Source organism: Bufo bufo, chromosome 6 (genome assembly GCF_905171765.1).
Source record: "Bufo bufo chromosome 6, aBufBuf1.1, whole genome shotgun sequence".
Classification (NCBI taxonomy): Eukaryota; Metazoa; Chordata; class Amphibia; order Anura; family Bufonidae; genus Bufo; species Bufo bufo.
Window position 1 is genome coordinate 291,165,669 of NC_053394.1, and position 18,504 is coordinate 291,184,172.

Consider the following 18,504-nt stretch of genomic DNA (forward strand, 5'->3'; position numbering starts at 1 on the left):
GTTTGCCAACACCTTTGCCAGGAGCTTCACATCTGCTGTTAATAGCGAAATTGGTCTATAAGAATCAGGAACTTTGGGATCCTTCCCAGGCTTAGGAATAACTACTATGATAGCCTCCTGCATAGAATGTGGTAGCGAACCCGTCTCCAGAGAATATTCAAGAACCTTTAGTAATTCAGGGAGAAGTATCCCTTGCAATTTTCTATATACCTCCACTGGTATACCGTCTGCCCCCGGCGCCTTACCATTCGCCATCCCCCCAAGAGCTGCCTCCAACTCCTCCAGCGTGATCGGCTCTTCCAGTCTCTCTCTATCCTCCTCTGATAACACTGATAGCTGAGCCTCAGCCAGAAAGGCGGACAAGGCCTCCTCCGAGCTAGACGCCTTAGAAGCATAGAGAGAGACATAAAACCCTTTTAGAATATCTAATATCCCTTTTGTATCCTGGCTACTATTTCCGTTACCATCCATTAGCTCTTGTATACAAGAAGAACCCCTCTGTGCCTGAGAAACCACTGAGAGCAAATGCCCAACTTTCTCTCCCTCCTCAAAGGATCTTTGGCGGTAGAAACTACGCTTCCTATCCGCAGCCTGTAGTAGGTGACACCTCAGTTGTTCCTGAGCTACCTCCAGCGCCTCACTATTATCCATGGTGGGGATTCTACCAAACTCCCTTTCAGCCTCAGTCACTTGTACATGCGCTTTAACATCCGCCTCTCTGGATTTAGATTTATGCTTACTTATTTCTTTGATCAATACCCCTCTCAGAAACGCTTTCATGGCATCCCATACTCCGTGAATTGAAGCCGTCCCTCCATTAATAGAAAAGTACTCCCTGATCTCCCTAGTAATCTCAGACAGATCCCCCAGTACATTCAGCCAATGCGGGTTACATTTCCACAACCTCGGTCCCTGCCTAAGCACGCCCAGGCACAAATCAACCTGCACCAGGGAATGGTCAGACAACGACCGAGGGTGATAAATAACATCTCTTATCAATGGCAGCATAACATCATTAACCAAAGCCAGATCTATGCGTGATAGTGAATGATGCGTAGCAGATCTACATGAAAACGCCCGCTTATCCGGGTTACGCAGCCTCCAAACATCAAGTAAGCCAGTTTCCCTCATAATATTCTTTAGAGCCACACTCCCCGGTGATCCACTGGCACCTTCTACCCGACATCTATCTATGGAGTCATTCAATGTACAATTGTAGTCCCCCACTAGCAGCCACGGCAGTCCAGGGAAGTCCGCCACAAAGGTCATAATATCCCTTATTAAAGGGGAAGCAAAAGGTGGAGGCACATACACTGACACCAACACCACCTGGATCCCATCAATCTTGCACACTACACACACATACCTGCCCTCAGCATCCACACATTGTTTCAGATGTTCATACCTTATACTTTTATGCACAATCACACTTACGCCCCTGGAGTGAGAGGAATGGATTGCATGTACCACATGTCCTACCCAATTTTTGTTCAGCCACTGCACATTATCATTTGACAAATGCGTTTCCTGTAAGCAGCAGATAGCCGGCTGAAATCGACTCAAATATTGAAATATACATTGTCGTTTTCTTGCATCAGCCATTCCCCTCACATTCCAGCTCAACACTTTAATCACCTGTGTCATGATGAAAGATTACGGCATGTTTGAATCTCACACTCCATACTAAAGTCACTCTCGCATAGTTCACGCCCCTCACCCATCTCTGACCCGTCCCCCCCCCCCCCCGACCCTCCCCCTCCCCAGTGATCAGACTACTTTGAACAGTAACCCCAACCCCCCCCCCCCCTCCCAAACATCCAACTCTAACGCAGGGCAATCTGTAAGCACCATGCCCAATGCTGAACAAAAATCATTTCTGATTCCAACACTCTCCCTCAGGTAGAGAATCCTCTCCACAACTGGGAAATACATTTCTTATCCCAACTTCCTACTCCTGCATCAGGATCTACCATGTGGTAGCAACACTCAATACACTTTATAACAGGTATAACGTTCAAGTGACATTAAGGTGCAATCCTATGCATATAAAGTGAACACAAACTGCAAACTGTTTCCTTCAAGTGTCCAGGGCCCCACTTCTCAATTGCCTCTCGTGGACGTCCAGCCACTGTGTCGCTTCATCAGGGTCCTCAAAAAATCTGGTGGATCCCAATGCCACCACTCGCAATCTGGCCGGAAACAACATGGCGTATGGAACTTGTAGCACTCTGAGCCTTTTCTTTATATCTATAAATCTGCTCCTCCTCCGCTGTACCTCATTGGAATAATCCGGATAAATGGACACTCTGACCCCATTCATGACCATCTCATCATTATCCCTTGACTGGCGTAGGATAGTGTCCCGATCTTTAAAGTGCAAAATCTTCGCCAGTATGGGGCGAGGAGGCCTGCCTGGCGGGAGCGGCCGCGACGGGACTCTGTGCGCCCGCTCAACCGCGTACAGGGAGGATAGGCCCTTCTCATGGAATAACTGGTGCAGCCATTTCTCCACAAACTCTGTAGCATTGGCCCCTTCTGTTTTTTCTGGCATTCCAACAATTCTCAAATTATTCCTCCGCGATCTGTTCTCTAAATCATCTGCTTTGGCGTATAAGGCAGCTATATCTTTCCCATTCATTTTTGACGCCATTTGCAGGGGCTGAATAACATCTTCCAGTGAGGACACCCTCTTTTCCAGATCTGAAGTACGCTCAGAAATCTTATGCAGGTCATGCCTGATTATGGACACATCTGATCTCAGGCTGCCTACTTGTACTGCAAGCACTTTAAGGGTACTGTTGCAGCTTGCCACCGCCACCATTATATCTTTCAGTGTGGGCTCCCTTGTAGAATCAGCCCGCAGGCCTGCTGGAACTGTTTCAGGGACCGCAGAATTGGGCACCGGCTGACCGGAGAAAACCGGGTCATCGCCGTCCATGGATCTGTCCTCCTGGTCAGAGGAGGTAGGAATATCAGTCCCTTTATCACTGGCCGAATCGCCCACTCCACCATCCAATCTGGCATATCTACTAAGTTTAGCAGCCGCACTCTGGCTCACCAACTCCTGCCGCGCCGACCCCTCTCCACTTCCGGCGCCATCTTGGATTTTCTCCATGCGGTTTTGTTGCGCCAGTTTGGACGATTTCCTCAGCATTTTCAGGCTCCGATTTTGTCACTGCAGTCACCGGACACCTTCCTCTCCTTAGGTAAGTAATTTCAGGCAATTTTGAGTGCGCTTTCACTGTAAATGAGCAGGATCTTGGCAGGAGCAGTGAAACGTGCGTCTTACTCCATGCACTCACAAGCCACGCCCCCCCACCCCACAGATTTTCAATTGGATTCAGGTCTGGGCTCTGGCTGGGCCATTCCAAAACTTTAATCTTCTTCTAGTGAAGCCATTCCTTTGTGGATTTGGATGTATGCTTTGGGTTGTTGTCATGCTGAAAGATGAAGTTCCTCTTCATGTTCAGATTTCTAGCAGAAGCCTGAAGGTTTTGTGCCAATATTGACTGGTATTTGGAACTGTTCATAATTCCCTCTAGCTTAACTAAGGCCCCAGTTCCAGCTGAAGAAAAACAGCCCCAAAGCATGATGCTGCCACCCCCACGCTTCACTGTTTGTATGGTGTTCTTTTGGTGATGTGCAGTGTTGTTTTTGCGCCAACATATCTTTTGGAATTATGGCCAAAAAGTTCAACCTTGGTTTCATCAGACCATAACACCTTTTCCCACATGCTTTTGGGAGACTTCAGATGTGTTTTTGAAAAATGTAGCCTGGCTTGGATGTTTTTCTTCGTAAGAAAAGGCGTTAGTCTTGCCACTCTACCCATAGCCCAGACATATGAAGAATACGGGAGATTGTTGTCACATGTACCACACAGCCAGTACTTGCCAGATATTCCTGCAGCTCCTTTAATGTTGCTGTAGGCCTCTTGGTAGCCTCCCAGACCAGTTTTCTTCTCGTTTTTTTTTATCAATTTTGGAGGGACGTCCAGTTCTTGGTAATGTCACTGTTGTGCCATATTTTCTCCACTTGATGATGACTGTCTTCACTGTGTTCCATGGTATATCTAATGCCTTGGAAATTCTTTTGTACCCTTCTCCTGACTGATCCCTTTTAACAATGAGCTCCCTCTAATGCTTTGGAAGCTCTCTGTGGACCATGGCTTTTGCTGTGGGATGCGAGAACATTTCAGGAAAGACCAACTAGAGCAGCTGAACTTTATTTGGGGTTAATCAGAGGCACTTTAACCACCTCAGCCCCCAGTGCTTAAACACCCAGAAAGACCAGGCCACTTTTTACACTTCTGACCTACACTACTTTCACCGTTTATTGCTCGGTCATGCAACTTACCACCCAAATGAATTTTACCTCCTTTTCTTCTCACTAATAGAGCTTTCATTTGGTGGTATTTCATTGCTGCTGACATTTTTACTTTTTTTGTTATTAATCGAAATTTAACGATTTTTTTTGCAAAAAAATGACATTTTTCACTTTCAGTAGTAAAATTTTGCAAAAAAAACGACATCCATATAGAAATTTTGCTCTAAATTTATAGTTCTACATGTCTTTGATAAAAAAAAAATGTTTGGGTAAAAAAAAAATGGTTTGGGTAAAAGTTATAGCGTTTACAAACTATGGTACAAAAATGTGAATTTCCGCTTTTTGAAGCAGCTCTGACTTTCTGAGCACCTGTCATGTTTCCTGAGGTTCTACAATGCCCAGACAGTACAAACACCCCACAAATGACCCCATTTCTGAAAGTACACACCCTAAGGTATTCGCTGATGGGCATAGTGAGTTCATAGAACTTTTTATTTTTTGTCACAAGTTAGCGGAAAATTATGATTTTTTTTTTTTTTTTTTTTCTTACAAAGTCTCATATTCCACTAACTTGTGACAAAAAATAAAAAGTTCTATGAACTCACTATGCCCATCAGCGAATACCTTGGGGTCTCTTCTTTCCAAAATGGGGTCACTTGTGGGGTAGTTATACTGCCCTGGCATTCTAGGGGCCCAAATGTGTGGTAAGGAGTTTGAAATCAAATTCTGTAAAAAATGACCTGTGAAATCCGAAAGGTGCTCTTTGGAATATGGGCCCCTTTGCCCACCTAGGCTGCAAAAAAGTGTCACACATCTGGTATCTCCGTACTCAGGAGAAGGTGGGGAATGTGTTTTGGGGTGTCATTTTATATATACCCATGCTGGGTGAGAGAAATATCTTGGCAAAAGACAACTTTTCCCATTTTTTTATACAAAGTTGTCATTTGACCAAGATATTTATCTCACCCAGCATGGGTATATGTAAAAAGACACCCCAAAACACATTCCTCAACTTCTCCTGAGTACGGGGATACCAGATGTGTGACACTTTTTTGCAGCCTAGGTGGGCAAAGGGGCCCATATTCCAAAGAGCACCTTTCGGATTTCACTCCTCATTTTTTCCTGAATTTGATTTCAAACTCCTTACCACACATTTGGGCCCCTAGAATACCAGGGCAGTATAACTACCCCACAAGTGACCCCATTTTGGAAAGAAGACACCCCAAGGTATTCCGTGAGGGGCATGGCGAGTTCCTAGAATTTTTTATTTTTTGTCACAAGTTAGTGGAAAATGATGATTTTTTTTTTTATTTTTTTTTTCATACAAAGTCTCATATTCCACAAACTTGTGACAAAAAATAAAAACTTCCATGAACTCACTATGCCCATCAGCGAATACCTTGGGGTCTCTTCTTTCCAAAATGGGGTCACTTGTGGGGTAGTTATACTGCCCTGGCATTCTAGGGGCCCAAATGTGTGGTAAGTAGGTAAATGACCTGTGAAATCCGAAAGGTGCTCTTTGGAATGTGGGCCCCTTTGCCCACCTAGGCTGCAAAAAAGTGTCACACATCTGGTATCTCTGTATTCAGGAGAAGTTGAGGAATGTGTTTTGGGGTGTCTTTTTACATATACCCATGCTGGGTGAGATAAATATCTTGGTCAAATGCCAACTTTGTATAAAAAAATGGGAAAAGTTGTCTTTTGCCAAGATATTTCTCTCACCCAGCATGGGTATATGTAAAATGACACCCCAAAACACATTCCCCAACTTCTCCCGATTACGGAGATACCAGATGTGTGACACTTTTTTGCAGCCTAGGTGGGCAAAGGGGCCCATATTCAAAAGAGCACCTTTCGGATTTCACAGGTCATTTTTTACAGAATTTGATTTCAAACTCCTTACCACACATTTGGGCCCCTAGAATGCCAGGGCAGTATAACTACCCCACAAGTGACCCCATTTTGGAAAGAAGAGACCCCAAGGTATTCGCTGATGGGCATAGTGAGTTCATGGAACTTTTTATTTTTTGTCACAAGTTAGTGGAATATGAGACTTTGTATGAAAAAAAAAAAAAAAAATACAAAGTTGGCATTTGACCAAGATATTTCTCTCACCCAGCATGGGTATATGTAAAATGACACCCCAAAACACATTCCCCAACTTCTCCTGAGTACGGCGATACCAGATGTGTGACACTTTTTTGCAGCCTAGATGCGCAAAGGTGCCCAAATTCCTTTTAGGAGGGCATTTTTAGACATTTGGATACCAGACTTCTTCTCACGCTTTGGGGCCCCTAGAATGCCAGAGCAGTATAAATACCCCACATGTGACCCCATTTTGGAAAGAAGACACCCCAAGGTATTCAATGAGGGGCATGGCGAGTTCATAGAAATTTTTTTTTTTTGGCACAAGTTAGCGGAAATTGATATTTTTAATTTTTTTCTCACAAAGTCTCCCGTTCCGCTAACTTGGGACAAAAAATTCAATCTTTCATGGACTCAATATGCCCCTCACGGAATACCTGGGGGTGTCTTCTTTCCGAAATGGGGTCACATGTGGGGTATTTATACTGCCCTGGCATTCTAGGGGCCCTAAAGCGTGAGAAGAAGTCTGGAATATAAATGTCTAAAAAATTTTACGCATTTGGATTCCGTGAGGGGTATGGTGAGTTCATGTGAGATTTTATTTTTTGACACAAGTTAGTGGAATATGAGACTTTGTAAGAAAAAAAAAAAAAAATTCTGCTAACTTGGGCCAAAAAAATATCTGAATGGAGCCTTACAGAGGGGGGGGGGGGGGATCAATGACAGGGGGGTGATCAATGACAGGGGGGGTGATCAATGACAGGGGGGTTGATCAATGACAGGGGGGTTGATCAATGACAGGGGGGTGATCAGGGAGTCTATATGGGGTGATCACCACAGTCATTGATCACGCCCCTGTAAGGCTTCATTCAGACGTCCGGATGCGTTTTGCGGATCCGATCCATCTATCAGTGCATCCGTAAAAATCATGCGGACATCTGAATGGAGCTTTACAGGGGGGTAATCAATGACAGGGGGGTGATCAGGGAGTCTATATGGGGTGATCACCACAGTCATTGATCATGCCCCTGTAAGGCTTCATTCAGACGTCCGGATGCGTTTTGCGGATCGGATCCATCTATCAGTGCATCCGTAAAAATCATGCGGACATCTGAATGGAGCTTTACAGGGGGGTAATCAATGACAGGGGGGTGATCAGGGAGTCTATATGGGGTGATCACCACAGTCATTGATCATGCCCCTGTAAGGCTTCATTCAGACGTCCGGATGCGTTTTGCGGATCGGATCCATCTATCAGTGCATCCGTAAAAATCATGCGGACATCTGAATGGAGCTTTACAGGGGGGTGATCAATGACAGGGGGGTGATCAGGGAGTCTATATGGGGTGATCACCACAGTCATTGATCATGCCCCTGTAAGGCTTCATTCAGACGTCCGGATGCGTTTTGCGGATCGGATCCATCTATCAGTGCATCCGTAAAAATCATGCGGACATCTGAATGGAGCTTTACAGGGGGGTGATCAGGGAGTCTATATGGGGTGATCACCACAGTCATTGATCATGCCCCTGTAAGGCTTCATTAAGACGTCCGGATGCGTTTTGAGGATCGGATCCATCTATCAGTGCATCCGTAAAAATCATGCGGACATCTGAATGGAGCTTTACAGGGGGGTGATCAGGGAGTCTATATGGGGTGATCACCACAGTCATTGATCATGCCCCTGTAAGGCTTCATTCAGACGTCCGGATGCGTTTTGCGGATCGGATCCATCTATCAGTGCATCCGTAAAAATCATGCGGACATCTGAATGGAGCTTTACAGGGGGGTGATCAGGGAGTCTATATGGGGTGATCACCACAGTCATTGATCATGCCCCTGTAAGGCTTCATTCAGACGTCCGGATGCGTTTTGAGGATCGGATCCATCTATCAGTGCATCCGTAAAAATCATGCGGACGTCTGAATGGAGCTTTACAGGGGGTTGATCAATGACAGGGGTGTAATCAATGACAGGGGGGGTGATCAGGGAGTCTATATGGGGTGATAACCACAGTCATTGATCACGCCCCTGTAAGGCTTCATTCAGACGTCCGGATGCGTTTTGCGGATCTGATCCATCTATCAGTGGATCCGTAAAAATCATGCGGACATCTGAATGGAGCTTTACAGGGGGGTAATCAATGACAGGGGGGTGATCAATGACAGGGGGGTGATCAGGGAGTCTATATGGGGTGATCAGGGGTGATCAGGGGCTAATAAGGGGTTAATAAGTGACGGGGGGGGGGGGGTGTAGTGTAGTGTAGTGGTGCTTGGTGGGACTTTACTGAGCTACCTGTGTCCTCTGGTGGTCGATCCAAACAAATGGGACCACCAGAGGACCAGGTAGCAGGTATATTAGACGCTGTTATCAAAACAGCGTCTAATATACCTGTTAGGGGTTAAAAAAAACACATCTCCAGCCTGCCAGCGAACGATCGCCGCTGGCAGGCTGGAGATCAACTCTCTTACCTTCCGTTCCTGTGAGCGCGCGCGCCTGTGTGCGCGCGTTCACAGGAAATCTCGCCCATCGCGAGATGACGCATATATGCGTGACTCTGCGCAGGGCTGCCACCTCCGGAACGCGATCCTGCGTTAGGCGGTCCGGAGGTGGTTAAATGATGGCAGGTGTATGCTGACTCCTATTTAACATGATTTTGAATGTGATTGCTTAATTCTGAACACAGCTACATCCCCAGTTATAAGAGGTTGTGCACACTTATGGAACCACATTATTTTAGTTTTTTTTTCTTCCCTCCACCTGAAAGATTTTAGTTTGTTTTTCAATTAAGTGGTACAGTTTATAGGTCACATTAAAGGGAACCTGTCATCAACTTTTCGCTGACCTCACTGAGGGCAGCATAAAATAGTGACAGAAATGCTGATATCAGCGGTGTGTCACTCATGAGCTAAAAGTAAGTGGTTGCTGAGAACCAGCATCATAATCATTGCAGCCCAGGCCTTGAAAGAGAGTCAAATATACCTGAGAAGAGTCGTGGTTATTCATAATCTCCTGCTCTCACACATCTGCTGATGATTGGCAGTTCTCTCCTAGAGAGAAAGGGAGAAAACTAGGTAGAAGACGGTCAGTCATCAGCAGGTGGGCAGGAGAGCAGGAATTCATGAATACCCATGACTCTTCTCAGGTGGCCGTGGCCATTTTCCAGGCCCAGTCTGCAATGATTGTGATATTGGTTCTCGGCAACCACTTACGTTTAATTTTTAATTGACAGACCGCTGAAATCAACTCACCTGTCTCTACTTTATTCTGCCGTTAGTATGGGCAGCATAAAGTTGATGACAGGTTCCCTTTAAAGGTGGAAAAAGTTCTGAAATGATTTATCTTTGTCTCATTTTTTTACAGCACAGAAACCTGACATTTTAACAGGGGTGTGTAGACTTTTTATATCCACTGTATTTCTATGATAGGCTTAAAATATACACCTATCTGTATACACATAATGACCCGCCTGTATCAAAACCATCTATAACAACCAATCAGAATTTAGCCATCTGGAGATAATATTGGTGCTAGGATATAAAGGTACATGATGATGGTGTTCAACAAAGTTATCCCAGGCTTTTCCAGACTGTTGTCCCAGGGAAGTTCACTGCCTTGTAACTGGATGCCCTGATCAAGAAAAAGTGGCTTCTTGGCTTACAGAACCCAAAATACATCCTTGATGGTGAAGACACTTTTAGCAAGTTCAAAGGTTTTTCTGGCTAGCTGTAAAGACTCAAGGCCAAACCTAAAAACCCTTTTTAGGGATTACTAACCCTTACTACCTATCAAGGTTATTAATTTTAATATAAGGAAAATTATTTCATTGGAGGGGTTGTCTCACACCCCTTTTTCAAATGAAGATCATCAGGTGACCAACTGATGACTATGGGTCTGAAACTCCTCCATCAACTCTGACTCATGCACACGAACGTATTTTCTTTCCGTGTCCGTTCCGTTTTTTTGCAGGCTGTAATACGGAACTATTCATTTCAATGGGTCTACAAAAAAAAACGGAAGTTACTCCGTGTGCATTCCGTTTCCGTATCTCCGTTCTGCAAAAAAATAGAACATGTCCTATTATTGTCCACACTACGGACAAGGATAGTACTGTTCTATTAGGTGCCAGCTGTTCCGTTCCGCAAAATATGGAATGCACATCGACGTCATCTGTATTTTTTGCGGACCACAAAATACATGCGGTCATGTGCATGAGGCCTAACAGAGGATGATCCTTAACATGGGACCCCCATAACATCCATATGGCCTAATTGGGCCTATGAAAAGTATATCCCTCCTTGAGACAATCCTTTGAAGGTTATTACATCACATACGTTTCACATTTAAAGGGGATTTCAGACAGTTTTTTTTTTTACTGATGGCCTATCCTCTGGCTAGGTAATCAATATATGATCATGGGGGTTCCACACAAGGGACCCCCACCCATCAGCTGTTCTGTTTGAGAAGGCACCGGTACTCAAAGTAGCTCCGTGACCTTCTCCAGCTTTCCCTAGGCCATGTGACATCACGTTCATCAGTCACATAGGCTAGGCGCAGCTCAGCCCCATTAAAGTGAATGGGGCTGAGCTGTGATACCAAGCACAGCTGCTATACAATGTACAGCGCTGTGCCTGGTAATCTCAGAGAAGACCATGGAGCTACTCTGAGCCCCAGTGCTTTCTCAAACAGCTGGTCGTGTGGTTCCCGATCAGATACACCCCACCGATCAGATACTGATGACTTACCCAGAGGATAGGTCATCAGTAAAAAAAACTGTCAAAAAAAACCTTTAGGCAAGAGAAAAACCTTGTCTGAGTATGGTCAACAGGGACATAGCTATAGGGGATGCAGATGTAGGGTCACACTTGGACGATGTTGCCTGAGAGAGACCAAATGTCTCTCTGCCATGTAACAGGGAACCAGTATTCTGACTGGCATTTAGTAGGTGGGGGCTTGGCAACACATTTTACATGGACCCCCTTGCTCATTATTGGCCTAAATTTTGTTCAAGACCTAAATATAGCATATGTCATCTAACTGTAAGTTGCAGCAAATTTTTCTATACATCGGACTTCATTATCTTGATACGTCCAAGCAAGGCCTTGTCTAATTATTTGACGTAGCCTAATATATATACTAAGAAGGGGTATTATTTTAACCAACAACAGTAAAAGTTATGTTTTATATGAAAAGTCATTTTTCTCTGTGATGTCTATATTGATACTTTTCGTAACCCTATAAATTCCACTGTGATTTGTTTGTAAATTGAGTATGGCAGGTTTTCTCACAGGACCCATAGACACTAACGCTTGGCTGAATGATGCTCAGGAGGTATTTTCTGAGAGAGAGGGAGACACAAACCTTGATAAGACACCAACACTAAAAGGTACATTTAGTGATTTATACAAGGGCTACAAAGAGAATCTAAAATCCTGGTGGGAGTGCCAATCCTTGGAAAATTATATTAAGAACAAAATAGTTCCAAAAGGACTTAGAGTACAGGTCACACCAGCACAGCGATCACGTTCTTCACAATTATTGGAGAAGTGGGAGGAGGAGCTTTTGTCCAGCTCAATTCGCTTCATGCAGCTGCTGTTGGATGAGGAGTAAGTGATCCTGGACAGAACCTCAAAACACCTCAATACCCTCATTGAGTCCGCCTTAAAACTGAAATCCGATTCTGATTTCAGCAGGAGAGAGAATATCTTACGTACAAACGTAGAAAGGTAACAGACAGTTCTTAAAGAAAGAAAACATAGACAGTTTGTACGGGATCTGTCAGATTTCCATGAAAAACACGCCTTTGAGTTTCATCCCGGCACTGACATATCCTCTACTGACCTTGAGTCTTCAGATACAGAGAGAGGTACAACTTTCTTTAGGGGTAGAAATAGAGCCAGAGGAAGAGGGAGGAGACGATGGCCACAAGGCCAACTTGGATACAGGGGCATGAATCCCACAGCCAACTATCAGGGTTTCTCACAAAACACAGGAATAGGACCCACACTGCAGGCATCCTCCTCTGCTTTACCTTCTTCAGTCTCCTTACCAATTCCAACATCCTCTACCGGCACTTTTTTAGAAGTAAGTGGGGGGACAAACACCTTCCCCTACCAATTGAGAGACAGGGATACTGGAACAATCCAGAAGCCCACCAAAACCAAATAACATCACTCCCCAACCAGGTGATTAATCTGACGGAGAGACCACCTACTGACCAAGAGGTGAGACTTCTAACAAGGGGTCTGTCATTCGTTTCTACAACCAGATTTTGTTGCTTTGACTGGGTTAAGGACCTTAGCCTCTTCGTGCGTAAATTAAAGTGGCACAAATTTTTCAAAAACCATGATAATGAGGAATGTATCAAATTAGGTATATCACTGGAAGATCTTGAGGGAGTTCGCACACTTAGCTCGCTCCTGATTGAAAATGAATATCCCCCGAGTCTAGGTCCTTTCACACATCTCAGACCAAAAAGCACTAGAATGCCTCCACCACAGGAGACTGCAGCGATTGACCTGTTCAATAGACTAGTGATAGACCAACTTGAGAAATTGAAGGAAGCCAACACAAAAGGGCCCATAAACTTATGTAAAGATCAGATGGATGCTCTAAAAAATCTAGAATCAGACAAGAATATTGTATGTAAGCCATCTGATAAGGGGGGAAATATCGTAATCATGGACCATCCTACTTATTACGATATGTGCCTCAAATTACTAGATGACAGAACATGTTATTCCATCCTGCCATCAAACCCTACAGCTGAGTTCTCTGACCACCTGGAGTCTATCCTGACAGAGGCCCTTGATAAGGGTCTGATTTCCAAGGATGAGATGAAATACTTGGTACCTTTACACCCCCAGATTCCTACTTTTTACTCACTTCCCAAAATTCATAAGGGGTACCCTCCCCTTAAGGGCCGCCCCATTGTATCCGGGGTAGGATCGATTACCCATAGTCTCAGCACATATGTTGATAACATCTTGCGTCCCTTTGTATCAGCACTATCCTCTTATATTAGAGACACAACAGACCTTCTACTTAAGATTGACAACATACAAGTAGATGATAGGGTTCTGTTGGCGTCCATTGATGTGGAGGCATTGTACACCAGCATCCCGCATAACTGGGGGATTACAGCCGTCGAGTACTTCCTCAGTACAAGAGGAACTCAGTATAAGCCTCACTCTGATTTTGTTATCCAGTCACTGGAATTCATACTGACGCACAACTATTTCGTATTTGGGACGCGTTTCCTTCACCAGCTCAGGGGTACGGCAATGGGTAGCCCATGTGCGCCCAGTTATGCTAACCTATTCCTGGGCTGGTGGGAGGACACCATCGTGTTTAATGAACCATGTCGTCAATGGGCCCAGAATATCATATTCTGGGGGAGATACATTGACGACGTGTTTATCATATGGGATGGCACTAGTGATTCTTTCTCTGATTTCGTTACTCACCTCAACACCAATAACATAGGTCTCAGGTTCACCTCTGAGACCGACAGAGAAAGCATTGCCTTTTTGGATATACGCATTACTAAGCGTCAGGGTGAACTGCATACCGAAACTTACAGGAAACCGACGGCCACCAATAGCCTTTTGCGGTGGGACAGTTATCACCCTGAGAGCCTTAGACGCGGTATCCCAAAGGGACAGTACCTCAGAGTTAGACAAAATTGTTCCACATATGAATCATTCCATCACCAAGCAGCAGACATGTGCAAGAGATTCCAACAACGGGGATATCCCAATCTAGTTCTGAGGGATGCTTTTTTACATTCCAGTAAAACGGACCGCCAAGCCCTACTAGTAAACAAGACCCAGAATGTAAAAAAAGGAAATAACACCATCAGAATTATCGGTACTTTTGATCAACAAAATCAGAAAGTTACTGGTATCTTAAGTAGATTTTGGGATGTTCTCCTGACCGATCCAGATATTAAGGATGTGCTCCCCCCCCCCCAGATCAGCGATCACATATAGACGTGGATGCTCCCTAAAGGACAGATTGGTGCACAGTCACTACCAAAGACCAACAGGAACCACCACATGGCTTAATCCCAAACCAACGGGTACTTTTAGGTTTGGCGGAAACTGTGTTTGCTGCCTATTTATTTCAAAATCAAAGGTGTTCACTAGTGTTACCACCGGGATAACATACTATACGGGACTTCGCTAACTGTCGCACCCAAGGGGTAGTCTACCTGTGTACCTGTAGTTGCCCTCTGAGTTACGGGGGGAAAAACCAAACGTGAACTTAGGAGACGAGTTGGGGAACACCTAGGTGACGTCAGGAACCGTAGAGACAAACCGATCGCCCGTCATGTACTTGAGGTACATGATGGCGATGTGAGTACACTCAAATTCCAGGTCATTGAAGTCATACGGCAGTCACCAAGGGGTGGCGACTGGGATAATAGGATTCTCCGTAAGGAAGCCCAGTGGATATACCGTCTTAAAACAGTGTTTCCAATGGGACTAAATGAGCAGATTTCCTTTGGGTGTTTTATTTATTCTCCTTCACTTTATTCATGCAGTAGCCAGCACTATGGTTATCCTTTATAAATGTAAATCAGTCTTATATCGGACCGCAATTGGTCCAGCTATATATATATATATATCATTATGGGGGGCCTGTTCCTTTGACATAATTTTATGTTATTACAGTTTATATCCAGCCTCTCTATACACCCCCTTTATATATACATATGGGATGATCGTTTTAAGATGCACAGTTCATTAACATGTGGCCCAAGAACCTATATATCTACTATTACTCCCCTTCCCCTTTTTCAATCATAGTGACAGCATCTAGCTGCCGTCCTTATCTCCTCCCATCTCCCTGCATGCGGTTCACAGGCAGGATATGATGTTGTGAGTGAATGCCGGCTCACTTCCGGTTTCGGAGGCACATGTGCGTTCCACCTGGCGCCGCATGCGTTCCAAACATCGGAAGTGGAGTTTTTTTCGATCCTAGGCACTAATAGGGTTATCCAGGAGGCGGGGCTTAAATCTAGGCGCCAAAACCAGGTATTTGAATCACCTATCCAGCAATACCTATGCACCTTACTATACCAGGAGGTCTGCTATGCAATTATCAGAGCTTTGCCCACTATTATCAGTTGGGCATCTATCTATTGAAACCTGCAAGAACTTACCAACTATCCTGAGTCCCCTGATGAACCAGCCTTGATTACGTCTGGGGAAACGCGTCGGGACATATTGCCAAAAAAGGGACGAACATCATCGATCCGTTTAGGCAGGGTATCAATAGGCGACAGTGAGGATTTAGCCACCGAGAGGTGGGGTCGCCCCTTTCGGGGCGGGTGCTCCGCCTGTAGGCAGGGGTACATTGAGGGTTGTATTAGGGATATTGTTCCCTTCCCCTTATCCACCACCTCTCTTTCTACCGTTTGGCCAGGTCCAACAGTCATCTAACTGTAAGTTGCCGCAAATTTTTCTATACATCGGACTTCATTATCTTGATACGTCCAAGTAAGGCCTTGTCTAATTATTTGACGTAGCCTAATATATATACTAAGAAGGGGTAATATTTTAACCAACAACAGTAAAAGTTATGTTTTATATGAAAAGTCATTTTTCTCTGTGATGTCATTATTACATAGTCTCATACGTACCCACAAGAACAGCCACCAGCAGACCACTGACTCGTTGTTCTATAACACGCTCTATTTGAGGTTTTCCTCCCTTGGACATGACGGTAAGAGCATTGGCATGGCTGACTGTACGGACTGTGGTTGCACTAAGCCAGGGCATTCCAAAGAGTGCACATATACCCCCCATGCCCACAATCAACAGAAGATCCAAGTGGAATCCAGATCCTTTCACAGCTTTTCTTTCTGGTTTGCTGACAATGAGCCTGAAGGAGTGACATCATAAGCTGAACATTTGCATTATATATAGAAATATAGACAGAAACAATGTTTTGGTGACCAAGGTTAAAATGTTCTTAGACAGGTAATAGAAAAATAAGGCTTGGTTTTCACAGACACCGTCTAAGTCTGTAGGCTTTGTTTAGTATTCCAACTTGGCTCCATTAAAGTGTGGGGAGAGCTGCAACACCAGACATAGCCCAAGGACAAAAGTGGCGCTGTTTCTGGAGGAAAAGACAGATTCTTTTTATAACCAGATATAGCCCATTAAAGGGGTTGTTCCACCATAAGAAGTAATCCACTATTCATAGGATATGGGTTAAGTATTTGATCAGTGTGGGTCTGAACATTGGGACCCCCACTGATCACAAGAATGAGCTGATGGTCATGCATGCGTGCTGCCTCCTCATTCAGACCGCTGGCGATAGCTTAACACTGTATTTTGCTTCTCTTTAGCAGTACCATAGAACTGATTGGAGCGGCAGTGCAGATGCATGAGCACCACTCTGTTCACTCCAGGGACTCCAGTACCTCATTCTTGTGATCGGTAGAGGTCCCAGTGGTCAGACTGATCAGATAATAAGAGGTTGTCACAGCCGAACTGTATACGTATCACCAGGAATGCCAAACTTGGTAGAAGTTATGGACTTATAGTTATAATTGAATGATAATTTCACAAAAAATTACGGAAAATGCTTACGTGGTAATCTGAGATTCCATAAAGATCAGAATGAAGACCAGCAATGCTGGGACCACACAGGCAAACATCATCCACACAGGGAAAGGTTTGATATCTGGACGTAGCCCCATAGGTGAAATGAACCAACCACGGTCTGCAGGACGGGAGACGCTTATACCTTTGGGCAGGCTGAGTTTCTGGAAATTGATGGCATATATGTAATTGGTTTTTCTGAAGATGTTATACTCTACATATGTGATATTAATTTAAAAAATATAGACCTTTGTGTATGTATCCTTGATTAAAAAGTCGGCTGTCACCATGATGAGGATTGCTATGGGGACACCAAAATCTCCAATAATACGACGGAGCTGTAAAAGAAATATTAAACCTTCAGGGTGGAATATGTGTAGAGCGAAGCCCCAACCCATGTTACCCCACCATCTCACCAAAGACAGCCCCATCTATTGTATAACAGCTGTGCTTGGTATCGTAGCTCAGCCCCATTCACTTCAATGGGTATGAGCTGCGTCTAGACCATGTGACCAATGAACGTCATGTCACATAGCCTAGTCAAAGCTGTGAGAAGGCCATGGCTTTACTGCTTGTTCAGTTGCCTTCTCAGACAGCTGATCCGTGGGGCTCCTGGGTGTGGGATCCCCACCAATCAGATATTGATGACCTATCCTGAGGATAGGTCATCAGTTTTAAAATCTCCGAAAACCCTTTTTAACTTTATCACCGTCCTGAAGACGACAGTACAGTTTAATTCAGGGGGACACCTTGGACCGCTGACCAAGTGCTTAAGAACCCGATGCTTCTACCATTAATACATGCTGAGAGTATCAGATTGCTATGTACCTGGCCATGAAGAGGGCTCAGGCACCCAGATGCATTTCCTTGTAGGGTCTATGGCTAGTCCGGCCCTGGGCTGGCGTCAGCACCCGGCATGCCTGGACAAGTGCTGGGGCCTACTGCTCCTGGGGGGGACCCAAAGCTGATTGTAATGGAGAAGAAGGGAGCTGGTCTGTGTAGGAGCAGGGCAGGCTAGGATCAGCCTCTGCTTCTCCTACACATCAGCGGAATGTTTGACAGCATCCTGCTGCTGGGGAGCGCAGATCATCGGAGGAACCATGTGAGTATTTACTGTTTGTTTTTTCACTTCATGTGAAGGGCGCACGTATCTTGGCATATCAATTGTGAGGGGCACATATTTTGGCATATCTACTATGAAAGGTGCACATATCTTGGCATATCTACTGTGAAGGGGGCACATATCTTGGCATATCAACTGTAAGGGCGCAGACAGATTACAAAAATGTGATATGCGTCACTCTCTGGTTTAATTGGTATAAAAATCTAGGTGACATATTCCCTTTTATTTATGCCCTCGGGTAAAGGAAAGACCAGTAACAACTGTGGCCACACTATCCTTCGTACTAATGAGTTAAAAAATGAGGTAGTGCCAAGCTCGCCTCTCATTTGAATGGTTGGTATTCCTCAGCGCCCAGAGATG

At 44.7% G+C, this 18,504-nt stretch overlaps 1 protein-coding gene across 3 annotated transcripts in view; it reads right to left on the reverse strand.

Moving 5' to 3' along the window:
* The window catches only part of SLC4A1 (solute carrier family 4 member 1 (Diego blood group)), a 66,496-nt gene that overhangs the window by 8,742 nt on the left and 39,250 nt on the right, over positions 1 to 18,504 (reverse strand). For all 3 annotated transcript variants that reach the window (XM_040434975.1, XM_040434974.1, XM_040434973.1), the window contains 3 exons: positions 17,270 to 17,359; positions 17,010 to 17,185; positions 16,055 to 16,296 (listed from right to left, as the gene is read on the reverse strand). In XM_040434975.1, coding sequence (XP_040290909.1) covers positions 16,055 to 16,296; positions 17,010 to 17,185; positions 17,270 to 17,359 — 508 coding nt within the window. The remainder of the gene's footprint in view (positions 1 to 16,054; positions 16,297 to 17,009; positions 17,186 to 17,269; positions 17,360 to 18,504) is intronic.